Source organism: Salvelinus sp. IW2-2015, linkage group LG25 (genome assembly GCF_002910315.2).
Source record: "Salvelinus sp. IW2-2015 linkage group LG25, ASM291031v2, whole genome shotgun sequence".
Taxonomy (NCBI): Eukaryota; Metazoa; Chordata; class Actinopteri; order Salmoniformes; family Salmonidae; genus Salvelinus; species Salvelinus sp. IW2-2015.
Window position 1 is genome coordinate 16,645,755 of NC_036865.1, and position 11,428 is coordinate 16,657,182.

Sequence of the window (11,428 nt, forward strand, 5' to 3'; positions counted from 1 at the left end):
GAATAGGAGGTAGAGAGTGAGAGAGAGACAAACATTAGATAAACAAGAAAAATGTAAATCCTGTGACACTCATCTTTTCCCATTGACAGCAATGTATTGAGAACAATTACTGCAATGTATTACTAAAACGTCAACCCTGTGACTCATCTTTTCCCATTGACTGCAATGTACTGAGAAAAACATCAACCCTGTGACACTCATCTTTTCCCATTGACTGCAATGTACTGAGAAAAACATCAACCCTGTGACACTCATCTTTCCCATTGACTGCAATGTATTGAGAAAAACATCAACCCTGTGACACTCATCTTTTCCATTGACTTGCAATGTATTGAGAAAAACATCAACCCTGTGACACTCATCTTTTCCCATTGACTGCAATGTATTGAGAAAAACATCAGCTATTGTGACATTTGACCTTTTTGCAAAAACGTGCCAGAATGACATTTTCCTATGATATCATGTTGGTAGTGCACACTGCACAGCCCTGTACCATTGATCAGTAGCCTGTACTAGTGTGTGTGTGTGTGTGTCTGCCGGCGCCAGTGCCTTCCTGGTCTGTGTGTCAGTGGCGCTGGCTGTACGTGTGGCGTTAGCCTTCATGTTCTCTCGTGTTCAGCAGGTTGGACAAGCCTTGCTGCGTTAATGCCAAAATTACATGCTGAGTAATGAGTGATGGGCCAAATTACAGGCTGAACAATGAATAGAGGTAGGCAGCTCTTATTAGTCTCCACAGAAAGCCATTGATTTATGAGGCACTGCCACGCTCGTCTGAGTTACTCTCCTGAAAATGATATCTACATTGAGAAGTGATGTTCTCTATTAAGTCGTTCCTTCCCCCGTTACCCCTCCTCCCCCTTCCCTCTCTCCCTCCTCTCTCCTTCCTCCCTCCTGGCCTACGGGTGTACATGATTGTTTAGAATCAGCGAGAGTTGTAAGGAAGCCTTAAATTACCCATTATGACTGTCAGACATAAAACGCCTTAGTCTTACCAAAGTCTGRCTTATGATTCATTTACTTTGTGCCTCTGATTCATAGCCCAATACGGCTCGCTGCTCCAGATGACTATTTGAGGGGTGGGTGAGATTGATCGCTCTGTGTGATCTGCTGTAGTATTTCAGCAGAGCAGCGGGGTGGTACAGTAGGTGCAGCGTTGGAGTGACAGCAACTCACGCTAGATCAATTTGTGGACAAGCCTTTCACAGATTATTAAAGCTTGGTTTGATTAACACACCCCACTATGTCGTTTGCACTCAATATTCCCTAGAAGATAAAAAGAAGAGCGCCCTGTGAGAGATATGAGACCTGCTCTAGACTGATGTACTGCATCATGTCATCATGGCTATTTTGCTAAATTAAAATGTAACTGGATGCAGGGGATTTGTGACACTTGTGACAGAGTATTCCTACTAGTTGCTGTGCATTGCAGACATTGGTTTATAGAGTAGTTATTTACTTCACTACACATTGTCTAACCATTGGATTTTTTCTTTTTTAGCCCTCAATGAGCCAACCATCGACTATGGATTCCAGAGGCTGCAGAAGGTCATCCCCAGGCACCCGGGTGACCCTGAGAGGTTACCAAAGGTCAGTGTTACATCTCATCTTCACAAAAACAGACAAAACAACACCACAGACACAACAAACCACACCATACACACACCAAAGCTGCTAACCCAACAACACCACAGACACAACAAACCACACCATACACACACCAAAGCTGCTAAACCAACAACACCACAGACACAACAAACCACACCATATACACACCAAAGCTGCTAACCCAAAACATCATCAAAGACCAAGAAACAAAACAACATCAAAAGAAGTTCAAACCTTTTAACCAAATAGAAATACAATACACAAACACTCTGGTGCCTCCATCTAGCATTGATTTGGGATTGTATTGGTTTAGTGAGAAGCGAGAGAGGGAGGCATACGTGTGGTAAAATAGCTCAATCAGACATCTTTCCTCTCCAGTAGTCTGTGGAGATGATAATCTCCTGGTCGTCTGGGCCGTCATTACCCCGCTCATGTTTTCCCTTTCGTTCTCCACAGCTCCATTTGGTTTAATCTGTTGTTTACATGACTCTACGCTCGTAAACCCCCCAGTCTTAGTGTGGCTAATAAGGCCAGAGCGACACATTATTATGCGTTAGGTCTCACTGTTTTCTTTAGAACTCAGTAAAGGAGTTGAAAGGCTCTTGATTCCCACATGCTTGTGACACATATCCGGTAGCCTGCCCATTTTGCATTTTTCAACATGAAAACAAAGCCACATATTTCAGCCATTCTTTGATTCTCTACTATTCTATTTCCTCTGATAAAATCTATTACTGGGCTCATCTGATTGCGACCCTGCTAGTTCCCATTCGGTATAAGTGGCATTCCATATGCGTCAAATGTAATATTATGACTGATTAGTTTGCACAGACTCCCTTGGCACGCAGTAAATTGGTGACCACCTCAGAGTTTTAATAATACCATAAAGCCTTTTAAGACCTTATCTATTAAAGCCCAGCATGCAACACTGCAATATCATTAACGTCCAACGGACAATTTAATAAAGACCAGGCTGTGTGGTGTAGTATGGACGACTGGGCAAAGTCAATAGGAAGATATACGACATCGCAGCCAGCAGTCTCTGGTGCACTATATGAAGTGTTCAATTAGAGTTGTCCCCGTAGAGACTCAAAACAACACCTGGACATGAAATGTAACTCTAATTTCAACAGTACATTTGTAAGACCAAAGGAAAGGTTCACTTAGCTTTTATGCTGCAAGTCTCCCTGCCCTGGGTCTCTCTGTCTTCACACACTCAATTTAGTCAGTACATCTCTGTAAAATTTGCAATTGAACATAACAAGGAATATTGTGATGCATACTTTATTACAGCATACATTTTTTCTTCTTGGAGAACCAAATACGTTTTGGCGATAAAACACATATTGACTCAATCTGAGATGAGTTTCCTCAGTGTGCTTACTTAATATAGCAGGGTCTCCCCCCAGCCCTCACATGGACCAATCTCAGAGTGAGATGAAACCCTGCACTTCCAATAAATAATATAAATATTTGATTTGCTCTCTAATGGACCCAAATATGGGGTTCAGGGGGCCATGTAAATGATTCTACAGAGTGATTCATCATTGTTAAGCTTGCCATCTGAGGGTCGCTCGAGTCAACAGCACACTGCCAATATACAAGCCTCAGGGTGATGGCATTACATTTGGAACAAGAAGGGAGACGGCGTGAAGAGAACAGCCATTACGGGCTGCAGGTGAGGCGGAAAGACTCTATAAAAAGGAGATAAAGCTGGAGGAGGCGAAGTATGCATTAGCAGAAAGGCAAATCGACACCGGCCCCCCCCCTCAATGACTTCACCCTCCAGTTGATAATATTACGGCGCTATTGATTTCCACCATCCTTTTCCCCAGGACCAGTAAGACAATGGTAATTGTGAGGAGACAGAAAGCCAATATGGGCGTGCTCATGGATTGCAAGAGCACGCAATATTGTTGCTACACCGAGAAAAAAGGGGGGAAGTGTGCTCTGATTGAAGTTTACCTTGTAATTTTAAGACAACATTGCAGATGACAGACTGACCCTAAGGGACAAGCAGCGATATAAAAATCCAATGCAGAGTCCAGAGTGAATATGAAAGTAACAAGTGTGAACAGTCAAGTGATGCGAAAGGAGATTAGTTTGTGGGCATGGCGTTAAGTGAACAGAGACTTAGGAATTCACCCTCCTTTTTAAGATCTTGTTATAAAACAATTTTAGATTCCTCCCATAAAAAAATACAATTTATAATACCATTTTGTGCCCTGTGGCAGTAATGGACAAATAGACTGGATATCACATTATAACACACTCAATTTCTCCTTTCTTCTGTAACAAATTAGATTCATTACAAAATTAAAAGCAGAAACCCAATATTGTTTTATTATTACATTGATTGCATTCGCTTCTTTCTTTTTCCCCCAAAATGAACACAAACCTATTCTTTTCCAATTCTTTGTGAAATCCACAAGGAGAAAATAAATATTACAAATGTGTTCATGTCAAGCAATTATCCATGTATTTAAATGAATGTCTATTCTTGTGCTCTTTGAAGTACCTACATCTAATGGCCCTATCCTTCTGAATGTATTCATTACCTCAGGCTAGAGCTAACACAGTAATTGCCTTACAGTTTTATAATGGCATTACCACTCCAAGCTACATAACCTGGGCCCCCTTTTATTAACTGTGATAACATAAATACACAATCCTAGCTAATCTACCATGTGGAGAATCACATTTAGACAGGTTTTAGGCTACCGTGTAAAACATGCAATACCTCAACATTTCTCAAGCCTTTGTCAGGTAACAACAGAGTTCATTTGGTGGTTTTAATGGCGTCTAGATCTTGGCTGATCTGTGATCAGTTGTTGAGCATGTGTAAAACGTGTAGAACAAGGAATACCAGAAAAGCTGTCATGCCTTTGTCACAAAACAAGAGATCATCTACGGCTTTAATTGTTTTCAATTTAACATGGTGTTCTGATATGTCTGTCTCCATGACAAGAAAGCCAATTACATTTTATGCTGAAGCAGTATCCAGATTTACATGGAAATGCCCTCAGAACGCCATTCGGTGCTAATCGTATTCACAGCGTGAGCCGATACGCGTGAAAGTGTCTCGTCGGAAACAAAACAAACTCCTTGGTTGATTGGGTATCACACTTCCCATCATCCTTGGATATGACTAGGCTACCACTTAAGCATAGCCCTGCGAGTGAGCTTGGTTAGTTAAGACGCCACGCGGTAAACGACAGATTAAGGATGAGAGGCAATATCGTTTTCTCTCTCTTTTTTCCAAGCTGTCCTTATGTCGCTGCTGCAAAGTACCATATGGACAAGGATGGAGAGGAGGTTTTCAGAGAATGAAACATGGCGCTTGCGAACATGACAGTCTTAATTGCTTGAATTGTTGTTTGAAATTGAGAGGCATGTAGAAGATCTTGAAATATGATAGAATAGATTATTGGTAATTATTAACTGCAGGAAGAAGAAAAGAAAATACACTTTGTCTCACTCAGTGAGCGAGAGAGGAATCTGTTCTGCCTGATGAGAACACATAAAGACAGCTGGTCCTCTCATTTAGTGTACCTGCCTCACGACAACCATAATTCTTTATTTCTATGCAAACTAGATGCATGCACCGTTGAGCATACACACCAATTTCAGAGGTAAATGCCCATTTTAAAGAGAGCCACCCATGCGGTAACTTGGTGGATTATGCTATATGTTTCTATAAGAGCATGGCACATGCTAGAAGTGGCTTCTACAGCGATTCGTCTTGATAAATCAAGGACTTCAGGAAGATATGGCTCCTCGGGATGAAAGGAGGCCCACACACACTCCATACACGCTCCATACACGCTCCATACACGCTGCCTTGGAAACACAGGCCAAGTCTTGGAGGCCGCTGTTTGAAGGCGCGATGGCTGTGTTTACATTCATTTACGGCAGCTGCCGTCTTAATCCCGGATTGCTATTGCCAAGTGATGGAACACTTCACACAAATTACTGAGGCCCGCGAAGGAAAACACGCAATGTGGGAAGAAAACAAGCGCAATCTGAGATGTTTCCAGTGACAGATTTCCATCACTTTTAACCTGGGTTCTGACGGAAAGTCAACAAATTGCTGCAATACAGCAGGTGCCAGTAAACACATATTTAAATAAAATCCCACATCAATATCTCAAGCTTTTTTCTTGTGAGAATAAAGGCTTCTAAATGGAGTAGGTGGTTTTCCAAACATATTGCTTGGAGCATCACACTAAACAAAGCAGTGCCGTGCTCCATGAATGATTTCATTAAGTGCTCAATTCAAAGAGCAGATAAAAGCACACTAACACGCTCTATTCTGAAGTAGAGCAGGGAACAGGATCCGGGGCCAACTCCTTCTCAGTGTTAAGAACCAAAGCAACATGGCTAATCCTTATTGGTGAAGCAGGGACAAGCATGCAGACATGGATAAGAATACATCCCATGCATCCATGTCCCCGAGGCACAAGCACCCAGACTCTCGCTGGATGGGAAGTCATTTGTGAAGTCCTTTACAACAGCCAGTCAAAGAGGTTAATTGAAAAATGTCTTAATGTCATTACGGCAGAACTAGATTAACCCAAGCTAATTCACTTTATTGTTCGGAAGAAAGGAGACTCCAGTGCTGAACTCTTGTGCAAACGCGAGCCCAGAATTAGAGGGTGAGGTGTTGTTTTTAAGGCCTACGCTGGTTTAATTAAGAGATGGGACATTATTCATTGTTCCCAGTGGTTCTAGGAAGAGTTGGTGGCCTAATGCAGTGTTGGTGCCTCTCAATACAGGGTCATTTTTATTTACCCACCTAACAAATACCTCTTATTGTATGTGTAAAAATAATGACTCTTATTGTTACATTCCATGTCATGGTGTTTGTTGAACAGTGTCATTGAACATAGTCTGTCATCAGCATTTCAATAATGTCTGTCTTTCCTATTTTTTTAATCAGGAGGTATTGCTGAAGAGAGCAGCTGACCTTGTTGAAGCATTGTATGGGATGCCCCACAATAACCAGGTATGCAGACTGACAGACACACACACGTCTTACAGACAAACGAAGCTACCATAATGGATGACTGAGGGAGAGCAGCTCTTAACTTCTCCCTCCATGTTTCACAGGAGATCATTCTGAAGAGGGCAGCGGACATAGCGGAGGCCCTGTACAGCGTTCCCCGTAACCACAACCAGATCCCCTCCCTCGCCAACACAGCCTCCCACGGCATGATGGGAGTCAACTCCTTCAGCAGCCAGCTAGCCGTCAACGTGTCCGAGTCCCAGGGAAACGACCAGGGTAAGTGGAACTTATGCTTAGTGGTCAAGAATCATTCACAGTCAGCTAAGTAAGTCATGAATTAAAGAATAAATGAATCCTATAGACCTCGAACCACCCCATCCTCCTCTTCCTCTTCGTCGGTAGGCTACAGCCGGAACACTAGCAGTGTGTCTCCACGAGGGTACATCACCAGCAGCACCCCACAGCAGTCCAGCTACAACACCGTCAGTAACAGTATGAATGGCTACGGTAACTCTGGCATGTCCAACCTGGGAGTGCCCAGCTCCCCTGGGTTCCTCAAYGGATCCTCTGCCAACTCTCCATATGGAAGTGAGTAGAGCTGCCATTCAGGAGGGAGCAAAGTTGCACAAGGTTCAGATAGAAATGTATTATGTAGGGCAGATATACTTGTCTGTCAGGTAGAGAATCGAAATCATGTTAGCTGTATTCTTTACATTTCTATCGGCAATGTTCTGAGCGTTTCACCTCACTGAATACAGCCCAGTTTAGTCCGATAGCATGTTCTTACCCCCCACCCCCCACCCCCTCCCATATCTTGTCTGCAGTTAAACAAAAGAGCGCCTTCGCCCCTGTGGTCCGACCCCAGGCCTCCCCACCCCCTTCCTGCACCAGCGCAAATGGCAACGGACTGCAAGGTGAGCCCCCCTCACCCCCTCATCCCTTCCCTTCGGACTACTGGGCAGATACCGCGGCTCATGCCTCTGTCCGGTTTGGTGAGGGACTAATCATTACAAATATGCATTTTAACAGGCTGCAATTTATTATTTACACCTTTGAGGTTACATTCAAATACACAAGCAAGCATGAGGGCACACACATGTACACACACACACACACACACACACACACACACACACACACACACACACATGTACACACACACACACACACGCACATAGGCAGACATGCAAACACACCACACACACAACACATCCAGTATAGCAAATTATATATTCCAAGATCTAAGGACAACACCTTCGCAGAATTGTTTTAGTAATTATGTTTATTAGGTTTTGTGTGTGTCATGACCAACATGATTGCTTTGAAAACAAGCTTAGCCGTAGTGTGCGCCCCAAGATTAATAACATTGAGCTTAATGAAGTGGGAAATTAAAGTTCATCTTGCTACACGATCATACTTATTAATACATGTTGTGCAGAAATTAATGAAGCAATGCTTGCCATCATCTGTGTGGCAAACTTAAAAGCATTCCAGCCATGAACTACAATACACTGACAGTCAATGATTTTTCATCCTGCACTACTGGCCACCTAATGTTAGAATGTGTGAATCGTAGTATATAACCTCTGTATAAGGCTAGAGTTGCTAAATGATCTCTAGCAGATGGTCTGGGTAAAAGATGGAACTACCTTTGATCTCTGTCTAAGCTTGTGGTAATGATTTTGAAATGGAGTAGTGTAGTGACTGTGGAAATAAGAGTGTAATGCAGTGGCTCCATCTTCAGTATGGAGAATGGTGATGAGGGAGTCTGATCGTTGAGGGTTCAGCTGAGTCTGAGGGGAGTCTGATCAGTCTGAGGGGAGTCAGCTGAGTCTGAGGGGAGTCTGATCAGTCTGGGAGTCAATCAGTCTTGAGGGGAGTCGATCAGTCTGAGGGAGTCAGCTGAGTCTGAGGGAGTCTGATCAGTCTGAGGGGAGTCAGCTGAGTCTGAGGTGAGTCTGATCAGTGCTGAGGGGAGTCAGCTGAGTCTGAGGGAGTCGATCAGTCTGAGGGATCAGCTGAGTCTGAGGGGAGTCAGATCAGTCTGAAGGGAGTCAGCTGAGTCTGAGGGGAGTAGTCAGTCTGAGGGTCAGCTGAGTCTGAGGGGTCTGACGTCTGAGGGCTGAGTCTGAGGGGAGTCAGATCGTCTGAGGGAGTCTGATCAGTTGAGGGGAGTTCAGATCAGTCTGAGGGAGTCAGCTGAGAGTCTGGGGAGTCAGCTGAGTCTATGAGTCTGAGGGGAGTCAGCTGAGTCTGATGAGTCTGGGGGAGTGCAGCTGAGTCTGATGAGTTCTGAGGGGAGTCAAGCTGAGTCTGATGAGTCTGAGGGGCAGTCAGTGAGTCTGATGAGTCTGAGGGGAGTCAGCTGAGTCTGAGGGAGTCAGCTGAGTCTGAGGGGAGTCAGCTGAATTTGAGGGGAGTCAACTGAGTCTGAGGGGAGTCAGCTGAGTCTGATCAGCCTGAGGGAAGCCAGCTGGGTCTGAGGGGAGTCAGATCAGCCTGGGGAGTCAGTTGAGTCCTTAAGTGACGAAGGTGGGGGTTGTAGCACAGCATTGTGGGTAGTGGCCGTGTTGTTGTTCCATGTTCGGCAGGGCCGTCTCTCCTAGGAGTCTGGTTCACTGTTTGCCATTACCTCAACACCAGGAGGAATATCACACGTAGCCACGCTGGCCTGCTGGGGCCTGAAATGTCAGAGCAAGAGGGAGGCTTTTAAAACTATCCTGTTAGAGAGGTTTGCACTCAGACATGCACAGACACACCACACATACACACGCACGCACATCACACAGGCGCACATGCACACATACACACAGTCTCACATACAACATCATAACTTAACATCTGTTTTAAAGTTCCAAGATGTAAATAGCTTAAATGTTTTGCTTATCCAATTGAATACATTGGAAAGGGTGAATTTGCTAAATACAATTTCTCTCTCTCTCTTTTCCAGCTATGTCCGGTCTGGTTGTACCTCCAATGTAAATGCACTTTCATCGTCTCAAGCACCAATCTTCTCACCACGATACAGGACACCCCTTTATCACACAGCAAAGACACTGGCGTAATCTAAAATACTGAGGATATAGTCAACATCTTATTCTGTTTTTAATGAAGATAAAAACATGATTTTCTTTTAAAAGACTATTTCAAGAGTTAAGATTTGGACATTTGGACAAAGCATTTCATTAGGAACTCAACAATTGTAGCTTTTTTTGCTCATTTTTTTCTCTCCATTTGATCAACCTGGAAGAAGACAAAGGACGATGGAGTGTACGTTTTGCATACCTATCGGGTTGAACTTGGGCTTTGTCCAGTGAACCATATACTGGAAGAAACTCTGTGGACTCATCATTTGGTTTTAATGTAAACACTGATGTACATTTACCTATGAACTTGTTTGCCTCAGAAAATGTTTTTTGTTTTAACTCTCTTTCAATAGATTCACAATTGTGTGTCTTTATAATGTGACTTTTTTGTATTTTTATGTGTGAGAAAATACAATGGGGCCAAGAAGGTTTAAGATTTTCAACTGGAAAATATATGAGATATATAATGTAGAAATCAATCATAAAATACAGCAAATGCAAGTAAATGGGTGCGGCTGGGTGGGTGGGTAAGATTGTGTCATGTTTCATTCATACATCTTAAATTAAATTAGTAATTTATTGTAGCTAGAAATTCATCTTCGAAAGTGAAAATTATCTTGGATTCAACAAGTACACTGGCGTACGTAGAACGCCTGGCTAGAGCTTCCTTTTAAGCAAGTGTGTTTTGCCACGTTTATTTTGACTTTTTTGCTAGCACTGTATATTAATGCATTCCTAGGCTACTGTGAAGTCTGTTTCTTGTTGAAGAGGGCCATCCTCTTCCTTCTAGCTCCAAATCCCCTTATGTGTTTTATATGTGGTTATAAACTTGTAGACTATTGTGATATTGCCAAAATTGTGCTAAATATTTATGCATCTGTCTTTTTTCCATGTTATTTTAGATCAACAACATTTAAAGCAAAATTAAACTCCATCTAAAATGGAAAGTAGTTCATTGTCATATTTCCGTTCCAATACACACTTGCGCTCACTTGAGGGAAATTTTGTAACATATCAACTATAAATATTGTATTTATCTCTGATATTTTGTATATTGCTTTTCATTATGTATGTATTAATTGTCATGCCCTTAATAGTGATGCAGCACAGAATTTCAGCCAAGAACTGTTGCCTTCATGTTTTTTTTGTATTTGATAAAATGCAATGTCCATATATTTCACATGTATCTTCAAAGTTTTGTTACTCTGTCAAGACTCTCTGTCCATTTTTTAAAAGGGAAGTCAAACTTCATTGTTTATTTTTATATTGATTTTAAATTATCTATACAGACCATTTTTGGAGAAAACTTTGTTGGTTGTATTGTCAAATAAATAGTTTGTGACCCATATGATAGTTGTTAAGATACAATAGAAACAATGTGCATGAGGGACAACCTTGGAGGAAGGGACTCCATTTGTGGTAGTATTTTCTTTCTGTTTTGTAGAATGTATACAAGTCACTTTTACTCACCACTTATGACTCTGCCACATAGCTTAAATGTGTTTACAGGGAACAAAAATTCAAAATGTCAAAATTTGGAATGGAAACAGAAATGAACAAGTCATGTTTTATTAAAATTTTCAGTAAAAAAAAAACAAAAAAAACTTGCTACTGCCTGTGGATTTCTTCAGTTGTTATCTTTACCTGAAATACGACAGCAAAAGACAATGATAAAATACACAGAACACTTTTGTACATGAAACCTTGGATTGCCCCTGTAAGAACCAGGGAT

The 11,428-nt window shown here is 42.3% G+C and overlaps 1 protein-coding gene across 2 annotated transcripts in view; it reads left to right on the forward strand.

The window, feature by feature from the left end:
• The window catches only part of LOC111951838 (transcription factor COE3), a 25,133-nt gene extending 13,830 nt beyond the window's left edge, over window positions 1-11,303 (forward strand). The window contains exons 3-8 of one of the 2 annotated variants that reach the window (XM_023970082.3): window positions 1,499-1,587; window positions 6,545-6,610; window positions 6,715-6,886; window positions 7,013-7,198; window positions 7,435-7,602; window positions 9,561-11,303. In XM_023970082.3, coding sequence (XP_023825850.1) covers window positions 1,499-1,587; window positions 6,545-6,610; window positions 6,715-6,886; window positions 7,013-7,198; window positions 7,435-7,602; window positions 9,561-9,592 — 713 coding nt within the window. In that variant the 3' untranslated portion in view covers window positions 9,593-11,303. The remainder of the gene's footprint in view (window positions 1-1,498; window positions 1,588-6,544; window positions 6,611-6,714; window positions 6,887-7,012; window positions 7,199-7,434; window positions 7,603-9,560) is intronic. The other variant, XM_023970083.2, reaches the window with a different exon arrangement.
• The last annotated feature ends 125 nt before the right edge of the window (window positions 11,304-11,428 follow it).